This window comes from Esox lucius, chromosome 5 (assembly GCF_011004845.1).
Source record: "Esox lucius isolate fEsoLuc1 chromosome 5, fEsoLuc1.pri, whole genome shotgun sequence".
Taxonomy (NCBI): domain Eukaryota; kingdom Metazoa; phylum Chordata; class Actinopteri; order Esociformes; family Esocidae; genus Esox; species Esox lucius.
Window position 1 is genome coordinate 24017891 of NC_047573.1, and position 20963 is coordinate 24038853.

The window sequence follows — 20963 nt, forward strand, 5'->3', positions numbered from 1 at the left end:
GTTAAAACATTTGTATTTTGCTGTAAAAAAATTAATGTGAATTTGTTTTCTTTGCATTATTTGAGGTCTGAAAACAATGCATATTGTTTTGGTTATTTTGACCAGTTGTTGTTTTTTACAAATATATACTCTAAATGACAATATTTTGTATTTGTATTTAGGGAGTAATGTTGTCAGTAGTTTATAGAATAAAACAAAAATGTTCATTTTACTCAAACACTTACCTATGAATAGTAAAACCAGAAAAACTGATAATTTTGCAGTGTATTTTCAAATGCTACATTGGTTGCCCTGTTTAGTTCCATTTTAGCCTAGAGAGAGACTGCAGGAAAAAACTTAAACTCTCAAAACTGGATTAAAAAAAAGTATCCCCAGTCCAGGATTAAGCTATATAATAAGAACAAAGTCCCTAGGATCAAAAATAGCGAACATTTCCTTTAATGGTCTGGGGCTCTTTTGCTGGATCCAGAGTCGGCGACTTGGACACAGAGGCAGCCTGAACTAAAACGGCTACCACAGCAATTGGCAAGGCCATGCCCTACCCTGTGGTGTATGCTAAGTTGGTCATCCTATGGCAAGATAATGACCCAAAACACACCTCCGGGATATGTCAGAACTACCTTAGGAGAAAAGAAAAAGACGGTATGCTTCAAATCATGGAATGACCAGCATAGTCCCCATCGACCTGGTTTGGGATGAACTGGGCAGAAGGGTGAAAGCAAAGCAACCTACAAGTGCAACACATCTGAGGGAACTTCTGCCAGTGTTGGGAAGAACCTTTCGATCAAAATTTGATTGTAGAAAGAATTTACTGAGTGTGTTCAGCTGTTTTGTCTGCACAAGGTAGCTACTTTTGATGATTCAGAAATGTAGATAAAATTTTGTTAAACAAAGCGATTCCATTATATTTTTTGTCTCCAATTTTTATTTGTTCTTTGCTTTAATTTCAGAGTACACTAACATGTGTGAATTTAAATAAAAACTGGAAATGTAGGTGTTCTAATCCTTTTGACCGGTAGTGTAATATTCAGAGGCTCCAGTACGTATGTATGTAAATGCTTGTGTCACTTTTTTATGTCAGATGCAAATGTGGACCACAGCAACACCCACATCGGCTTGTTTATAGCTGCTGCTCTGGGAATCATGGTTCTGATGGGCTTGGTTTACTGCATCTACACTCAGTTCTACACCAAGCATCCATACCTGCACACACAACTCTAGAACCACTCTGGTAATAACTGTCAGACAAATTTTGAATTGAACCTCAAAGAAAACCTGAAACTGTAAACTAATAAAATGAGTGTACATGTGATATCTTCTCTGTCCTTCTCATCTTGTGTCTCTGAAGAGTTGACCCTTGATCTCCCAGAGGAACCTCCCATTGTCTTCCATAGTTCCATTGGAGCAGTGGACAGAGAGGAAGAGGTGTGGAGAGCTGCTAATGGATCGCTCATCTCCGATGCCCCCTCCACGATCTCTGTCCCGCCCAGGTTGTCCCCTCCTCCCTTTGCTTTGCCTTATCCCTCCTTCTTCCTCTCTTCTTACCCTTTCAGGACCATATCCGTTAGAAATCTGGAGAAATGCTTTGTCTGATTTTATGTAGTTATCAGTGGGGACATAAGAACAGGATAATTGGCATTATCACCTTAACATAAATTAATAAATATATATGTATATTATTTTTCTTTTAGCTAAACTGTCTACAGTTGGTGCTTTGAACAGATAATAAACTTTACCTGGAATTAATGTGTGCTTTCCCTGTAATCCAATTGTTTTTTTGGAGATTCAGAAATTGAAGGATGCATTTCAGTTTTTTTGTCTGTAGTACTATGGTTGATATGAGCAGCCTACAGCGCATTATTGCTAATGAATGCCATGCGGTTCAGGCTACTCGGTGCTAGAACACCTACCAATAAACTAGGTCCAGTTCATGATTAACACGTCAATGTTTGCAGAACTTGGTATAAGAACCATATTCATAATATTAAAATATTAAAAAATCATAGGCAATATAACATATAACTAATAGCCAATGTTACATACAAACCAGATCAGAGGCTATCCACGTTTCTGGGCTTACATTTATAATAGCAACTAACAGACCCCAAACAGTCACCCCATGCTTACTTGACTAACCCTTTACTTGATATACTTGTGATAGCCTAGCTTACACACATCATCTCTAAAGACCACTCTGCCCCTAAATTACCTGTTTCTCTATATGTGTCAGTGTAGACTAATCTAATGCCCTTCATTCAGTGTTTGTGTGGTACGAGAATAGCCAGGCTACTTAAGACGCTAGGCTTCAGGAAGGGAAGTAACACGATACCACGCTACACACAAAGGGGGCAGATTAGCGTTGAGGGCAGTAATCTGGTTTCAGCACCATGGATAGCAGGCACTCGCGGGCAGACAGCGCTCAACCGTTCATTAGAGATACACATTTCGATTTGTTTTAGAAGTTTTTTTTGACTTGCTGAAATAACATTGTCTTATCTCAATTTCAAATGTAGTCATGGGAAGTTTTTTTATTTTCTTGAAATTCTACTCACGGTTAAGGATAGACTATTTGAGCTGAATTAGGAGACAATTAACACAAAAAAGAGGGCATGCGTGCGTAAAACAACTATAAACTGTGTGGGCCAGTTTGGTTAATGAAGGAAGGTTTAATGGTTTACGAGTGAGTAAGAGGTAAAGGGCGGAGGGAGAAGGTGACAGCGAAGAGGGCTGCGCGCTCAAGCGGGAGTGCGCGTAGACAGCATATCGGTCGGAACCCCGAGTCGCGAGGATGGAGATCCGACCAGATAGGTTTAAAATCGTCGCTGGCGAGACCCTCGGAAAATTACACAAGTAAGTTAAAACCACAGCTTTGTTACTTTTTCTGTATGTCATATTTTACCAAGTTGGGTAGCCTACTTAGTTCACGGAGCGCACTATATCCAGATCAGCACCGTCTTGGTTTTTGGTTAAAACATATATAAAGCCTTTCGAGTTTACATAGAGTTTAAACAAGTGTTGCCTACGTCTATTAATAGTTGTATAAGATCCACACTTTTGGCTACAAAATGAACTGGCAAGATAAATGTGTCTATAGCCTCCCGAAGATCAAAATGCCCAAAGGCCTGGATTATAGCGGGGTAGAATGACCTGACGAAACATCTGTTTACAATAATGAATTGGGCATTTTAGTCAGTTTAGTTATACCTACCTTCTGAAATCTTAGCCTACCCTGAGTGGAAATATACACTTCTATGTCAGAAATATTTAATGGAAAACCAAATGTGTAGGCTAATATTTTTTTTTATTTGTCTTCATGTTGTTCATGAAAAGGTTATGTGCATACTTGCTCTAATAGAAAATTTATCTTTTTCAATGTATGTACATTTTAATCTGTTTTGTCAATTCAGGAAGCTAAGGTAGCTTCCTAAATTCACTGAATTCCTATTAAAATGTAATTGTAGACTTAAAGTTCCATCCATTCTAAAGTCTATAGACACCTGAAGCTGTTCCCTAAAGGCATTGATTTACACTTAATTTCTATTTCATTAAAATTGTCTGTAGTCGGACTGTGAATTAAGTTACCCTCAGTTCACTGTAGGTGCGCAAAGATCAGCTGGCTTGTGATGTGATGGATGGATGAAGAGGCCCAATAGCCAACATTCGTTTTTGTTTTCTATTTTAATATATAGTAATGTGTAAATTAAACACTTTAGTATTGTAAAAATAAGACAAGTGTAAAGATTGTTATTAAAAAGATGAAACGTCACTAAATATGTCCCATTTTAAAAATTGTCCCCCTACATTACTCACCCTACGTTATTAACATTTGAAAATGCATCATAGACCACAATGATCCAAAATTTGCAGATAGCCTGACATTGGCATATTGCATTTGAAAATCTAAGCCGCCGTATTGTCCAGGCAACTTTATATTTGCAGTAGACCTTTTTTCATAAAACAATATATCTAATATCACATTTTTAAAATATGTTTTAGAAACATTCACTAAATTATGTAGATCACCTAGTCGGTGGAAAGAAGAAAAGACTATATTGTAAATTAACCAAACAAAAATAATAACATTAAGTGGTGGTATCGAATGTATAGGTGAAAACTATATTTGTTTGGTACTAGGCGAAATCTGTATTTGTTTAGGATAATAAATATTGTATGTCTCATCTAATTTCACACGTGGTTCATAATTTACCCCCAATAATCCTTGTTGTTTTATTGCATTACAAACATCGAGCTTATTGATTATCTCAAGGTGGCTGTGTTCCCGGGGTTAGGGCTTTGTTGGTGTCTTTTTATGTCATTTTGATGGAATATATTTTCTGGAGCTAGTCATATTGTGCCATTGTGAAAGTATTTAGAATGGGCCTAGGGTAGCCTACATACAGTGAAAGTTAGCTTCACATCAGCAACTAATTTGTCTAATGACATATATCGGCCACATGAGAGCTTGTTAATAAATTTTTTAGACAAATCTTTACTTTCATAAGTGAACATCGTTTCTTTGGCGCACACACAATGCAAGAAAATGTATAATGAATCTGCAGAAACATTGATGGATATCGGAGCGGCTTCTCTCTCAGGATTTGAAGAAGCGTCTAAACACATAAATCCTCTCTCGAAATAGCCTTCTCCCCCTCCAAGCTGTTGGCCCACGTAAATCCCCATAGGCCTACACCCCCCCCCCACCTCTCTAAGTAGCCTACACCTTTCCAGGATGCACTGTCCACGGTTCGATAACTCGTCATCGTTTCTACCCCCTCCCCCTAAAGCATTTACACTAGGGATTACGGTTGGATACCGCCTACACGATAGTGCCCAGCAAACCTTCACTTCCATAGCACGTGCGTGCAATGAGGTGTTCCCGAGCACGTAAAATGGTGCCTTAGTTTGCGACCATCGTAAGACAATTCTGAATATGAATGTAACTTTCTCGTTTTTACTTGTAAATTTGTTTGAATTGTACTAAGCCATGACAAGTGGTGTATTTTTTCATTACTTTTAGGTTTAAGCAGTCCATGTTATGTCAACTGTATATCAGATGTGAATATCTGTCAGTTGAATTAAAAACCCTGACACTTGTTGTTTAATGATTAATAACTTGTTCTTTAATTAGTAATACATTGTGATGCTTATGCTTAGGTTCGGGAAGACATAATGTACTGTAATTACGAAGACATAACGTTGCATAATGTCATACCAGTTATACTAATGACCTTTTCCCATGCTGTGGAGAGGCATTGTTCCTCATACATGGAGTAGAAAGTTTGATTAAGCTGTTTGGTCCTGTAAGTCCTATTCTTAGGCGGGATCCCTTGCCCAAGTCTTAAAAAGATATATCAGTCACCACCCATCTGTTAACCATTCTTTTAAGTTCAAATCTGAGTTTTCATAAACCAGTTGCAAAATGTAAAAATGTATTAAGCAAATTTTGGCCCATTATGGATAGAATTAAATATTTGGTTATTATATAATTCATGAGATGAGTTCCATTATCTTTAGCTTTTCACTGTATCTTGAAAGGTTTTCCTTTACGGTTGCCATTTCCCATTTTTCTCCTCTGTTGACCAATTTTGTTTTATTATTTTGTTGTGTTCAGACTTCTGTAACTTCCATGTCTTCGTTCTTATGAAATCTATACAGTCGATCAAACGGTGTTGTATTCAGATGGTATTGTGCCTTGAAAATAATACCAATACTAGTGGCTTCCCAGATTTAATGCTACTCCTCATGTACAGCTGATTCTTCAGTCAGTCATTTTCACCTGTTGATTGATGTCTGAACTGCACTTATAAATTGTCCTCAATCCTGTGTCCTGAACCTTTCAGTGCGATTTTGCATTCTGAAATGTTTAGATAGATATTTGCAATGTAGAACAAACATGCCTCTCCGACATGTAGAATTATTAATCATGTCAGCTCTATTGGTGTAATTTCTATCTGAAACATTTAAGAAAAATGTAAGTTTTGCATCTGAACCTTTACCATGCAATAATGTATTAAGAAATTAAGTTGGTGAGAAAATCTGGTATGCTGTTTTGAAAAGCCAGGGAAAGGATTGATTTACTGACTTCAATTTACCAAGATGTTTTGTGCACAGAGATTTTCACATTTCTTACATTGTGTCTGTTTCTGTGATGTGAATTTTTTGACCTATTGGACTAAAAGCAATGTATGTGTCAGGGTCAGCGGTAAGCAACTGAACGTTGAGAAATGGCAGAAAAATTAACCATTTGATAACTATATTAGATTTTATTGATGTGCGATAGTTGGCTTCTAGCAAGTTTTCCTGCTGTTGTTTGCAATAATGTTTTAGCACGTTTCACCTTGAAACGTGTTTCACAAACGCCTGACAGCTATCAAAAGGTCATTGTTTCACCAGCACAGATGTGCACTTCTTTGCAGTCCTGTTTAGACAGGGAGAGATATCTCAAGACGCAGAAAGGGGGATTGCTGTTAAAAGAAGAGTGGTGCAAGATGGCTGTGACAATGTGAGAGGAGAGGGAATTAAGGATGAAAGGCAGGGACTGAGAAAAAAACTGAAATATGAACACGCAAGAATAGAGAGAAAGAGATGCTCGCAAAGACAAAAATAGAAGGAGGAGATATTAATAATTCATAGTGAAAGAACGACATTAATACTTAATCAATGTCAAAGATGTTGGAGGAGCCATTGCTTATGTGTACAGTTTTCTGTATGGGTTCCACAGCGGCAACCATTTTGTGGAGGTTGCTTCATCACACGCGCTGGTGTAAACAGTTTCCGGGGACCACAGCAGTTTTTCGACTTACCACCGTGTACAGTTTGTAAACTGTAGTTAGATGCCAAATATCTTTATAGTTTGCGGTCAAAGGTTTGGGTGTAATAGGGTCATGTTTATTTTACCTTCTCATCATTCTCCAGCCTCCACAGAAGTTGACCTTGTAAAAATGGCCTTGCTGGTTGTGGGTGCCCAGTGACTTTGCTGCTGTGTGACAGATTGCTATGACATTTTGACACTGCTTCTTTGGTGACAGTGTCAGTAGATTATGCTTGTCTGATTTATCATGTGCTTCACTATCCCTGTGTAGTCTGTTCTCCTCCGGTGCAGTGACATCAGAGCGGTTACCTGGTTTAAGAAGTCTAGAGCTGGAAAAAAAAGAACAACTCTCTGTACTTCTGTCAGAGACTGCATTTGGGAGACATTAAACGTAGTATTATCTTTTGGAGTTTCTTGCTAGGTTTTTTACCTAAAATAGCTTTTTGGATGCTGTGTAAAATGCTAATAAAAACAGAATGCAATAATGTGCAAATCATTTATCCCTATATTTAGTTGAAAGTTGCACAAAGAGAACCTATGAAATGTTGAAATTGAGTGTAGTCCTTGGTTTTGGAAAAATACATGCCCACTTGGAATTTGATTTTAGCCACAAGTTTGAGAACAGTTGGGACTGGGGCATGTTCACCACTGTGTTGCATCATGTCTTCTTTTGACAATATTCTGTAAGAGTTTCGGAACTGAGGGGACCAATTGCTGTAGTTTTGGAAGTGAAATGTTTCCCCATTCTTCTGTGATGCAGAGGTGATGCAACACAGTAAACGTGCCCCTGTCCCAACTTTTTTTTAAATGTGTGGCTGGCATCAAATTCAAAGGGGGCATATATTTTTCAGGGAAGAAAAACATTTCTCAGTTTCAACATTTGCTGTTGTCTTTGTAAGATTTTTTTATTGATATTTTCTACTGAATATAGGATTTAAATGATTTGCACATTGCATTTTTTACATTTTACACGGTGTCCCAGCTTTTTTGGAAACAGGGTGGTAATAAAAAGTGATTCCACTGTCGACTTCGCTGTTTAAACATTAAGGTTCAAAGTGCATTATGCATCTTAACGCCACCTGTTGGCAGTGAGTTGTAAATTGGTTCTATAACTCCATTAGGATCTGACATTGTCATTAATAACTATGAGCATGCTGACCGGTCTGAAGCAGCATCCTCCAACCGTCGATGCTGGAACAATGAATACAGACTTTCATATCAACTGGGGTTAAAGTTGATGGGCCCTTTCCATAACTACGGCACACCGAATAAACAAAGTAAACAGCTAAACCAAACAAAACATCATCCGGGCTACCTATTGCGTTAGATGCGTTGTCATATTTCAGAGACTGGTAGATGGCTGTCTAGCCAACATGAAACCATAATAGTGCTAGCTAGCGCTAGCTGGAACAATAATATGTGCACTTTGACTGGGTTGCACAAGGCTAAATCTAACTAATAGGCGATATAATTGCTTCTTCTACATGAGCCCAAACAAAGCTTGTCATTGGCCTTCACCCCACACACCTTCAAGGAAGTACATGCCTACGAACATTCCGACCTTCTACGTTTTACTTGCAACCATGACACTGGGGATAGTGCCAATCATGACACTCAGACTGCTTTTTAACATTATGCGATGATATGTTAGGGTTATTATCAGATACGTTTCATGGAAAATGCTGCATAGGGCACCTGTACAATCACCCCTAAACCGATCTCTCCACCAGAGCAGATAGGATAGGATTGGCTCTCTTTCTCCTTAATCGCTTGAGTATTAAAACCTATGAACAGACAGTAAAAAAATGCCTGGGCATGTGAAACCAGCCCCCCACCACCACCACCCCCCCCCACCAGATCCCCTGGCGTGGCATGAAGTATGGTCAGAGAACTCAGCGCAGCCTCACACTGGGACCGGCTTGATCTCATGCTTAATGGATGATGTGCCTCGGCTGAATACATATTTGATGTTTCCCAGGCTGGAGCCTGGCGTAGGTCATTAACACGGATGTTCAGTGAGCTGGATGAGTTGGGAGAGAGTGGGCTTGGAGAGAAAGTGCCTGAGATGTACCAAAGAGACAGGGCTGGTTTTCACTGTACGGTTTTAGCTCTACTGTACTGCAGCCTGTCTGCTCGAGGCCTGTCAGATTGGTCATGTCAGCAAGAATAAAACCCCCTCAGAACAAACACCTTGACGCGGGCTCGGCCAAGGTGATCTGTAAGTTACCAGAGGTGGTTGACATTGTTCAACAAGGAGGTTTACAAAGATGTCTCCGTCTTGGAACAGTCTCAATTAAAAAATAAATAAATACATTAGCAATCAATAGCTTAGGTAACTAAGGTACTTAGGTAACTAATGCACGAAAGACACACACACACACACAGGCACTCATACACATCCTCTCGTCTTTGTTCTTAGAATCCTAGAAAAGCGTCAGGAAAATGGCGAGACCATTGAACTCACCGATGAAGGCCAGGCGGTTATTGTGGGGGAAAAGGAAATGCCCGTGGTAGACTGCACATGCTTTGGCCTGCCCCGGCGTTACATCATTGCCATCCTCTCCGGCTTGGGCTTCTGCATTTCCTTCGGCATCCGATGCAACCTGGGCGTGGCCATCGTAAGCATGGTCAACAACCACACTGTCTACAAGGACAACAAGCCGTACCTCGAGGTGAGTCCAGACACACAGATATTAGCAAGTGTTCAGAATGAAGGGGTTGTCTTACGACGGGTAGGGTTCTACGTGGAACGTTTCCCATCAGAATAACCCTTTGACAGAAACAAAGATTGCTTGATGGGGTGAAAAGGGGTCCTACCTTGAACCAAAAAGAGATTTCCCATAGGGACAACCCAATTAGTTCTGTCAGGTAAAACCTTTGTTTCCAGGAGTGATAGGCCACTTGCTGGTAAACTGAGGGGAGGTTGATATCCCTGTTGTCATTGTTGGTGTATTATTTGAAGGGACCAATCAAGTCGCTTTGGCCCTACCTCTTTCTTCTAAATGGTCAATAATCTTACTGGTTGTACTAACCAACAGGGGGCTCATGCCTTCCACTGTTACCTACTTTTTACTACCGAAATACACCCCGCACACCACTTTCTCACTCTCCATCCCTCCACAGAAAGCTCAGTTCAACTGGGAACCGGAGACGGTTGGAATGATCCACGGTTCATTTTTCTGGGGATACATCGTAACCCAAATACCTGGGGGATTCATCTGTCAAAAGTTCGCGGCTAACAGGTACAGCTGCTGACTCTGATCCGTAAATGACTGGATATTTTAGAACTAGTACTGCAGTTACAGTACTTCACACATGCCATATCTATTCCCTCTTTCTTTTTCTGTCACGCAGAGTCTTCGGCTTTGCCATAGTGGCCACCTCATGCCTGAATATGTTGATCCCATCGGCAGCACGCACTCACATCGGTTGCGTTATCCTCGTCAGGATATGTCAAGGACTCGTGGAGGTGCCTGGCTACATTCTGTGGCTTCCGCTTGCATACAGAGTCCACACTTGAAGCGGCGCTGCCAAATGACGCCATTTTGTCTGTGTTGAAATGGCCCGCTGGCCGTATGTCATAGATTACCTGACAAGAATGTTTCCTTCCTTTGTTTCGCCTGAAACAGTGTTTGAGTAAAGAACTCCCACCGGGCAGCGATGTCACAGGTTTTTAGGAGATCAATAACCTTTCATATCAGAAAGAAAGCGTTCTCTCTGAGTATGACACGTGGCCAGTGGCCAGTTCAGCGTGGAGAAAAGCAAACCTTTTGTCAGCAACCTTTCAGGGTTTCTGCAGACATGAGAATGTATTGATCTTGAAAAAAAAAATCAATGACATCACTTCCTGAGGTAACTGTTTCTCTTATAGGGTGTTTCGTACCCAGCGTGCCACGGCATCTGGGCAAAATGGGCTCCGCCCCTGGAAAGAAGTCGATTGGCCACAACGGCCTTTTGCGGTGAGGTCACTTGCTCTTCTATGTGTCCTCTGTCTTTGCCTGGACATGGCAAAGGGAGGTCGGTGTGCTCCCTACTGCATTCAACAGAAATGGAAGATGCATTGAGGGATCATAAATCGGCAACAGACCAAATGTGTATGATATGTTTGACGTAGTACATAATTGGGTGATCTAGTACACAAAAAAACTGGGAAATGTTTTGTCTAATGAGCTTTCAAAAAACAACTGTCAGGGCAATTACAAAATCTGTACTCCCTGCATGGCTGTAACCATCGCAACAGAAACTGTGACTAGTTCCTCTGAAGTTAGTAATCATGGTACGATTGCTGTAGTAAGCGATGGCGTTTAGTGCTGCTCCTTTCCATATGACTGATCTTTCTCATGTTTGAGCTTTGTGTGTCTGTGTGTCAGGATCCTATGCGGGAGCTGTGATAGCCATGCCACTGGCTGGGGTTCTGGTCCAGTACTCTGGGTGGCCATCTGTGTTCTATGTTTATGGTTAGTGACCTGTGTTTTAAAGCTGTGGTTGACTCCTATGTGAAGCTCCAGTTAATTTTGGACATCTCTAGGATATTGTTATTTTCTCCAAATTGTTGTAAAATGGGTTTGCAGGTTTTTGGCAAAGTGACAAAATCTTTGTGCTAACCTTTTCTGGTAGAATGTAGCGATGCTAGTGGAAAAACAGAATGATTTCTAAGTTCAATTTAAGTATGGACATTCTACAATGACTTTATTATTGGTTGACTGTATTTTTATCTTCTCTATCTCGCACCTTTCAGGAAGCTTTGGGGTTTTATGGTATCTATTCTGGATCCTGGTGTCATACGAGAGTCCTGCAGCCCACCCCACCATCACAGATGAGGAGAAGATATACATTGAGGAGGCTATTGGAATGTCCGCCGCTAACTCAACACCTGTCACAGTTAGTCTCACACCAGTTCCTTTACCCACAGACTAACTCAACACCTGTCACAGTTAGTCTCACACCAGTTCCTTTACCCACAGACTAACTCAACACCTGTCACAGTTAGTCTCACACCAGTTCCTTTACCCACAGACTAACTCAACACCTGTTACAGTTAGTCTCACACCAGTTCCTTTACCCACAGACTAACTCAACACCTGTCAAAGTTAGTCTCACACCAGTTCCTTTACCCACAGACTAACTCAACACCTGTCTCGGTTAGTCTCACACCAGTTCCTTTACCCACAGACTAACTCAACACCTGTCACAGTTAGTCTCACACCAGTTCCTTTACCCACAGACTAACTCAACACCTGTCACAGTTAGTCTCACACCAGTTCCTTTACCCACAGACTAACTCAACACCTGTCACAGTTAGTCTCACACCAGTTCCTTTACCCACAGACTAACTCAACACCTGTTACAGTTAGTCTCACACCAGTTCCTTTACCCACAGACTAACTCAACACCTGTCACAGTTAGTCTCACACCAGTTCCTTTACCCACAGACTAACTCAACACCTGTTACAGTTAGTCTCACACCAGTTCCTTTACCCACAGACTAACTCAACACCTGTCACAGTTAGTCTCACACCAGTTCCTTTACCCACAGACTAACTCAACACCTGTCACAGTTAGTCTCACACCAGTTCCTTTACACACAGACTAACTCAACACCTGTTACAGTTAGTCTCACACCAGTTCCTTTACCCACAGACTAACTCAACACCTGTCACAGTTAGTCTCACACCAGTTTCTTTTACCCACAGACTAACTCAACACAAGTTACAAATAGTCGCTAAAACAATTCCTCTGTCCACAAACTAACTTAACACCTGTTACAGTTAGTCCCTACACCAGCTCCCTTTATCCACAAATTACCTCAACACAGGTTTACTTTTCCCTGGCACAAATCCCATTCAACTCATGGTACCTACTGTATTGTACCATGAGTTACTAATCATCAGTTACCATTACCAATCATCCGTAACAACTCAACTAACACCTACGTTTGTTGGTTTGATCTTGTTGAGCACTATTACCTGACACTTAACACTGATTGTTTTATGGTCAAACCTATAGAAATGGAATACACCTTGGAAAGCCTTCTTCACTTCGATGCCGGTCTACGCGATCATCGTGGCCAATTTCTGTAGAAGCTGGACCTTCTACTTGCTCCTCATCAGCCAACCTGCATACTTTGAGGAAGTGTTTGGGTTTGAGATCAGCAAGGTGGGTTTGTTAGACGGTTCCTCACAGTGATATTAGTCTATAGGCCAAGAGAAACTGTAAATTATGGTTCAGTTTTCTTTAAACAGATATTACAAATGTCAGCTAAATTTTGCTACAGCTCAATGCAAGTGATCAGGACTTATAAACTAATCTAAAAGGAAATCATAAAATCACTTCAAATTGACCCGATATTTGGTTTTATGTTACCTACAGGTGCTTGAGCGATTAAACATGCTCACATACCCTGATTGCTTCCACTGATTTTTGTCTAGCACTGGCTAAAGTTAGCTCAGGTTTGTATGGCAATCGTACAAGTATACGGTTTGAAAAGTATATTGTCCCTCATCCTCGGCCCATTTTCACCCCACCACATTTCAGGTAGGTTTGGTGTCGGCTCTTCCCCATCTAGTGATGACGATCATAGTGCCCATCGGTGGCCAGCTGGCTGACTACCTGCGCTCACACAAAATCATGAGCACCACCAACGTCCGGAAAATGATGAACTGTGGAGGTAGGAAATAGCAGGAGCCGGCATCAGAAAAATAGATTTTAGAGATTTGCTATGAAGTGTTTGTTTCCATCAACCGTGAAAGATTATTGGTTTAGTTTTACATTAATATAACAACACAGAGGAGAAATAGGAGGTACACATTATTATTGTTTTTTGTTATTTACAGAACGTCTTTTTGTTTAGCAGTCAGATGCCTATTGTAATTTGTTTTAGAGATAGTAAAACAGTGTAAGAGAAGCAAAAGCTATTGTGTTGTATCTGAACACAATCAGACTCATAATTAGAAAAATGTGTACATATCAGTTGATCATTGAGTTAGACAGATATTGTATGACAGGGTCACCGGACTGACAAACCACCCTAAGCCACTAAAAAATATATATTGACCTAGAAAATACAATACTTTGTTTCGTGGTACTCCGGTGTCCTGCATAAGGCGAATGATGACTCACCATAACACAGCATTGCTTGCCACTCTAGACTATTTCTGAACTGCAGAGAAATCAATTGCGGAGTGAGTGGAATGAGAAGTGTGTACATATCTTTCTTGCTGCGGGAAGCTCCAAAACCTAGAGATACAATTAGCTCTTACTGTCCTCAACTAGTCCGATAGGAATCAAATAATTTCTTGAAGAGGAATGTCCTCCATCCCATTTGAGTTCCACCACATCTTTTATTACATACATAAATCCACATTTAAGTATGTAATGAAAGACTTTTCACTGGAATGCAAAATTCTTGACTTCCTCCATATTTGTTTGTGTCATTACGTCCCTGTGATAGGTTTTGGAATGGAAGCAACCCTACTTCTTGTGGTCGGGTTTTCCCATACTAAAGCAGTGGCTATCACCTTCTTGGTTCTGGCTGTGGGCTTCAGTGGGTTCGCCATTTCAGGTGAGACTTAGCAGACATGGCCCAGTGAAATCCCACGGTCATTCCTGGTTGCTAACATTCAGTTCACTTGGATTGATGTCATTCATTTTCATCATATACCTCTCACCTCTTAATATATTCTACTGCTATTTCCTCCTGAAGGCAATTTCACAGCCACCTTACACAGAGAATCCCCGCAGCGCCTCACAGAAACGGATACTTTCTGTCAGCACAACAGCTAACCCTAATTTCTCCATAGAGAATTGCATAACCTCTAGTTATTTGGGGAATCGCCTCTGCAATCCCACAAACGGTTTGATTACTATGGTATCATCCTTTCTGAAGTCGAACAATGGAACGACATCTTCTCGGCATGTTTTCTCATTAGGCTTCAACGTGAATCACCTGGACATCGCTCCCCGCTATGCCAGTATCCTCATGGGCATCTCCAACGGCGTAGGCACACTGTCTGGCATGGTGTGCCCCCTCATTGTTGGCGCCCTGACCAAACATAAGGTACCAAAATACTAAACCACATAATACATTGCATGTATTAATTACTTAACATCACATTATCATGATCTCTTGACACGTTCATTACCGACTAACAAAATTGTTACCTCCTGGACACTTGCTTTCCCAAAATATGTATATCCTTTCATTTTAAACATTTGTTTTAATTTACTTTCCTCTCATTTAACTTTGTCTCTCTTACACACTCACGCCTTAATCACCAACTAACTCACTCACTTAATCACTGACAGACTTAATCACTAACTAACTCACACACTTAATCACTGACCCACTTAATCACCAACTAACTCATGCACTTAATCACTGACTGACTTAATCACCAACTAACTTACGCACTTAATCACTGAACAACTTAATCACCAACTAACTCACCCACTTAATCACTGACCGACTTAATCACTAACTCACGCACTTAATCACTGACCGACTTAATCACCAACTTACTCATGCACTTAATCACTGACCGACTTAATCACCAACTTACTCATCACTGACCGACTTAATCACCAAATAACTCACGCACTTAATCACTGACCGACTTAATCACCAAATAACTCACGCACTTAATCACTGACCGACCTAATCACCAACTAACTCACCCACTTAATCACTGACCGACTTAATCACCAACTAACTCACGCACTTAATCACTGACCGACTTAATCACCAACTAACTCACGCACTTAATCACTGACCGACTTAATCACCAACTAACTCACGCAGTTAATCACTGACCGACTTAATTACTAAACAACTCCCCAAACATCACTCAACTCGTCACTAACTTACTCAGTCACTCACTTGCTGTCTCTCCCTCCGTCTAACGATCATTCTTCTCTGTATCTGTTTCCCTCCCTCGCTCGCCCTAGACGAGGGAAGAGTGGCAGTATGTGTTTCTCATTGCTGCGCTCGTTCATTATGGAGGTGTTATATTCTATGGTGTGTACTTTCCTGAAGTTTCTTTTCTCCCATCTCAATTTACATTTTAAAACAGCATAACGATGTTTCACATCAAGTGTTTGACATTTACTTTTGAACTGACGCTAAAGTAACTATTTCATGCCACACAAGATAAGTGAAAATCAACCATCCATTGCCAAATATTTTCTGTTGCACAGTTGTTAAACCTTTTATAACAATATCACAATATCATACATTTCAGTAAAACTACAGCCAAGTCAAGCATTATAAATACAAGTTCTGGGCAGAATTTCTTTATTTGTCTTTTAAATTCCAGGGGTTTTTGCCTCGGGAGAAAAGCAATGGTGGGCAGAGCCTGAGCAACTCAGCGATGAGAAATGTGGAATTCTGGATGAGGATGAATTGGCCAACGAGACGGATGAGTTGTACCGTACCAGCGGTGGAGGAGGCTACGGAGCAACGAAACAAGCCCAGGATCCCAATGGAGGAGGAGGCCCAGGGACTTGGGTTTCGGACTGGGACAAAACTGAGGAGTTGGTACAACCACCAGGAACTAATAACTACCTGTATGGAGGAGGGGAAGACAGGGAGCTAACATAGATGGAGTTACAGCTAGACGTTACAGGTTGGGGTAATAGTTAGGAAGAGTACATAAGAGTGAAGCGTTTCCTTGCGGCACAGGAACTTGAAAATATGTGCGGCGGATGGATGGGACGAGGACAAGGAGATTGATGAAAGCCATCCTGAACAAAGAAATATTACCAAGAACTGAAAATGATTGTACAAAAGAGTTAGCAAGATGAGCTATAGCTGTACTAAACGTATGTATGTGAGTGTGGTTTTGCATTTGTGACTGTGTGTGGAACAAGATCACCAGGAGTATTTTAGGGCACCAAGCATCTTCGTGAATACTGGGACACCTCTTATGAAAAAGGGATATTTTTAGGCCTAGTTTGGCTGCGTTCATTGTGTGTAGACTAACCCACTATAAGGGTTGTTAGGTTGGTTTTAGTTCAAAACGACTAACACTCATGTTCTTTTTAAACACGTTTGTCATAAGACTGCCAGTAGACGGACAATTGATGGCCCTTAGTTATATTACAATCCATCAACGAAAGACAAATTATGTTGGAGCAAATGTTTACTCCAACTATGATCACGCTCACACTTAAGAAAAAGCATCTAACTTGTGCCAATACAGTAAAGTATTTCGTACTGTAGTATTGGTTTGCTCAATCTGGTGAGATGCAATCTCAAAATGCAAGCCTCGGCCACATCTTGAAAAGTTATTGACATCCACACTGCTAGGCGGAATGCTGTATCTTTAGTCTGTGCGTAAAGCTCCATTTTTCATGTCTACCAATTGTATAGTTTATTAGGCCTCTAACTTGTCTGTTTGGTTGAAAATTATTGTTTATTGACGCGTTGCCTTGTACAGAATTACAAGGGAGGTGGTGTTTAGACACAAAGCAAGAGAAGGGTAAGAAAAATAGTTGCACCCAAGACAATCACAGATTCACCTATTATCTAGTATATACAGTAAATATCACATTCAGGACATTTGTTGGAATCTTCAATACGTTTTTTATTGTATTTGATTTTATATGGCTGTATCAAGGTGTTTCGGGTAAGGACATTTCACGATTGCAAAAAAACGTCATAGTATTGTTCAGTCACAAGTCTGCATTCTGTACACTGCGGGTAAATTATACTCTCCACCTTTAACTGTGATGTAGTTACGTATGTTATTGTAGCTCTGTTTGTATCAATTCCCACTGTTTGTCTTGCCTGTGATATATTGCAGTGTCAGGGGCACTTTCACTGAAGAAGCAGTTTGCTGGCACCAAGGAGCCAAAAAAACACCTGCCAGCCTGTGCCCCGCATCACAGTGACTAAGCAATAACCCACCGAGGGAGAGATACTCTGTTGTCATGAGCTCAACGAGGGCCCACTATGACCCTATCAATCACGGATCCAAATCAATCACAGTGACCGCTTTGAAGGGAAAAAGGGTGCGTGAGGCTATGTGTGCCTGTCAATGGTTCACTGTGCAAACCTGGGATTGATGGAGCCTCCCTCTGTGCTCATTAGGGATCCAACACAAGTAAACAGACGGAAACAGGGAGGGACCGATCCAATTAGAAACAGTCTTTCTTTTTTTCTTTGCATAACCTGACATAGAATTGACTTGGCGAGAAGGAAAGAAAAATCTAGGGGGAGGGTCTCTTCTGCACTGTTCAGCCAATCCAGTAACATTATTCTTTTTAACATCCAGAAGCGGAAGTCAGGCTTTCTCTTTCTGTTCTCCCTGAAAAACTGAAAAATAGTGTTCCCTGGTGAATTCAATCCTGGTGTCCAGACAAAGCAGAGAAGTGGGACCAGAGATCTCTCCCGCAAAGGCCTCCCTCTTTCAAGCTTTCTATCTCTCGATCTCTCTGTCTTTCTCTACTTTCCTTTACCTGTGTAGCCTGCAGTGAAGTGTAAATCTGGATGAATGTAGAAAATTGGGTGGCTAGATTCTGAATGCACTTAGTCAAAAAGCAATAAATATTAAATTATGTATGTCACTGAACATTTTGAATTTCTGTAGATAAATAACTTTACTGGTAAGCGTTGTGAGTTGTCTAGTGAGCCTTAGAGCCCTCAAAGAAATAAAAGCTATGTTTTTATTGGCAAGAAGTGTTATATCATAGTTAGACTTGGATCAAATTCATACTGTATGTCAAATAACGTTTGAGTGCCCTTGATTTAGCTTGGAGCTTGAACTTGACTCTTTTGTACCAGACAAACGAAATCAGTTGTAGCTCAAGTAATTAACATTATATTTGTGTTCGACCCATGTCTGATGACTTTGACTGGAGATTTTGCTTCAGTCCCAGCAGATACTATAACTTACAGTATAATTACTCTTTCACAGTCTTGTACAATGAAAATCATTAACTGTTAGGGACTTAACTGATATTGTTGTTATTGTTATGTGTTTTTGTTTCTTTTCTTTTTCAAACTGATCTGTCAGAACTGTTTGGTTCTTTACTGTAAAATGCAAAATGTTATGTGTACAAAACATGTACATGTGGAAGAATATTGGATAATAAAATATAGAAGACAATGTTTTTATCACTGTTATGATACAATGCCTGGATTAGAGCACACAATTTAATCCAGAGGCACTTGTTGGAGCTACGTGTTACATGCACAGCATTTTCTCGAGGGCACAGCAGTTACTTTCCCTTGTTGGCTTGGGGATTTGATCCAGCAACCTTTCAGAAACTGTCCCTGATGCATTACCTGCATGTAAAACTGTAGGTTTTGCAATTAAGCTCATTAATGTATTTAAAATGAAAGTTTACTGTGGCCAGGCATCAGATTTCTGATCCTTTTCTTTTAAGGGTTGTGGCAATGAGATTGTTGAGTTTCACCAGTATAACAAAAAGTGGTTTATGCAAGCTGAAACAGATATGCATACTATCAATATTTGTGACTGATGTCAAAGGATCAATTTGCCAACTCCAAGCAGCCAGAGCAAAACCAAAAATTGTGGACAGACTCGCCTAAAATGAAGAACTGAAATATCTTATGTACGTAAGTATGCAGACCATGTGCTACGACACTCCAAATCCAAGTGGGCAAAGCTATTAGAGAAATATCCAAGAAGACTCAAAGCTGTGATCGCTGCCAAAGGTGCTTCTACAAAGCACTGTAAAAGGTCTGAATAGTAATGTGACTGAGGTTTTACATAAATTATTTTAATAAATCGCATACATTTCTAAAATTCTGTTTTCACATTGGCATTTTGGGATATTGTGTCTTGATTAATGCCCAAAAATATATAATTATTATGTATTATAATTATAAAATATATTATAATTATATATTATATAAATTAAGACTACAAAACAAATTGCTGTGAAAGTGAATGTGTCCAAATACTTTCTGAAGGTAATAATATAGTTGGTTTAGATAACTATGATCACAATTATTTCATAGCCAGTTATTTATTGAACCTAAACTTATGTTTATAATATGGTTAGTTATTTTATCAACTGACCACAGAATTAAGAAACAGCAAAAAATGGGTGGTGAATGAGAAACATGACACATTGTATAATGACTGCAGAAAGTGCAAGAAATATATATGACTCACCAAAATATGCTACAGCAAGTACTTCTCATAACTCTAAACATGATAAATAGAGCTTTAATTTTTCAAGAGCTCACTTTGGATGTGCCTATTATAAGTGCTCTTCATTGATTGTGCTGCCACAAAAATCTAAAAAAGTAGTCTGAAACACTCCTAGGTTCTCTTATTATTCCGTTTCATCATGTCTTCTAACATTCCAAAATGTCCCAGTCAATTAGCATCAATGAGATGTGTCGATTCCTGTCAACTTGTGTTTAAGAATACATGATAATCTTTATCAAGATGTATTGCTAGGTTAGCTTTGCTAACAGTTGAAACCCTGTATTATCACTCAGCCATTCAGCAATGTTTTTTTTCATTCCAGATTCACGACAAGTTCTGACTTTATGGTTTCAGTACCAGTGTGGCACAGTACCAGATTGCTGTAAAAGGGTGGGACAGCACTCAATGTAACTATAAATCCTTACAATAAATATTATTACTTATTACATTATAAACACATAATTACCCTGTAGTAAGGAGCACTTAAAATTACTCATTATTATTCAGTAACATTCTAATATCTCTATGAGTTTATTCAGATTTGCACAGCTTTGGCATGTTTATGTATGAATTGACCGTTAAACAAATACTAAAGGAAAAAAATTTGAATGGCACAAGCATCATGCTCGTCAACACTCCTTTCTATACTCCCCCTGTGGTTTGGACTACTAATGGGAAGATAGCCCTTCTCTCATGGTACAAGATATCAGGTCTCATATTACTTCCAAGCTAAGCCAATCCCTTTTCCTGTCTGTTGATCTCAATGGGATACAGATATCCCCATGGAGAATGGCAGCCAGAAATAGAGATATTATTTACGAGGCCTGAAAGAAGGCTTTGCCATTTCACCACTGACGGGGAGCTCATGGAGGTCCACGGCCTGCTCTCAGAGATGGATTTGTCCTCAACACTGGTCACCAGGGGACAGGACAACAGGACTCTGTCTTTCTTGCTCCCTCTCCCTGCTCTCTCTA

General features: G+C 40.1%; 1 protein-coding gene across 1 annotated transcript; it reads left to right on the forward strand.

The window, feature by feature from the left end:
• Positions 1–2345: 2345 nt before the first annotated feature.
• LOC105008614 (vesicular glutamate transporter 1) lies at positions 2346–18915 on the forward strand. The gene is made up of 13 exons (XM_010867954.4): positions 2346–2850; positions 9231–9483; positions 9935–10053; positions 10166–10280; positions 10683–10770; positions 11182–11268; positions 11550–11692; positions 12818–12967; positions 13346–13478; positions 14262–14372; positions 14740–14867; positions 15755–15824; positions 16123–18915. Exons 1-13 carry the CDS (start codon positions 2789–2791, stop codon positions 16404–16406), a joined length of 1743 nt encoding a protein of 580 aa, XP_010866256.1. The 5' UTR covers positions 2346–2788; the 3' UTR covers positions 16407–18915.
• Positions 18916–20963: the final 2048 nt, after the last annotated feature.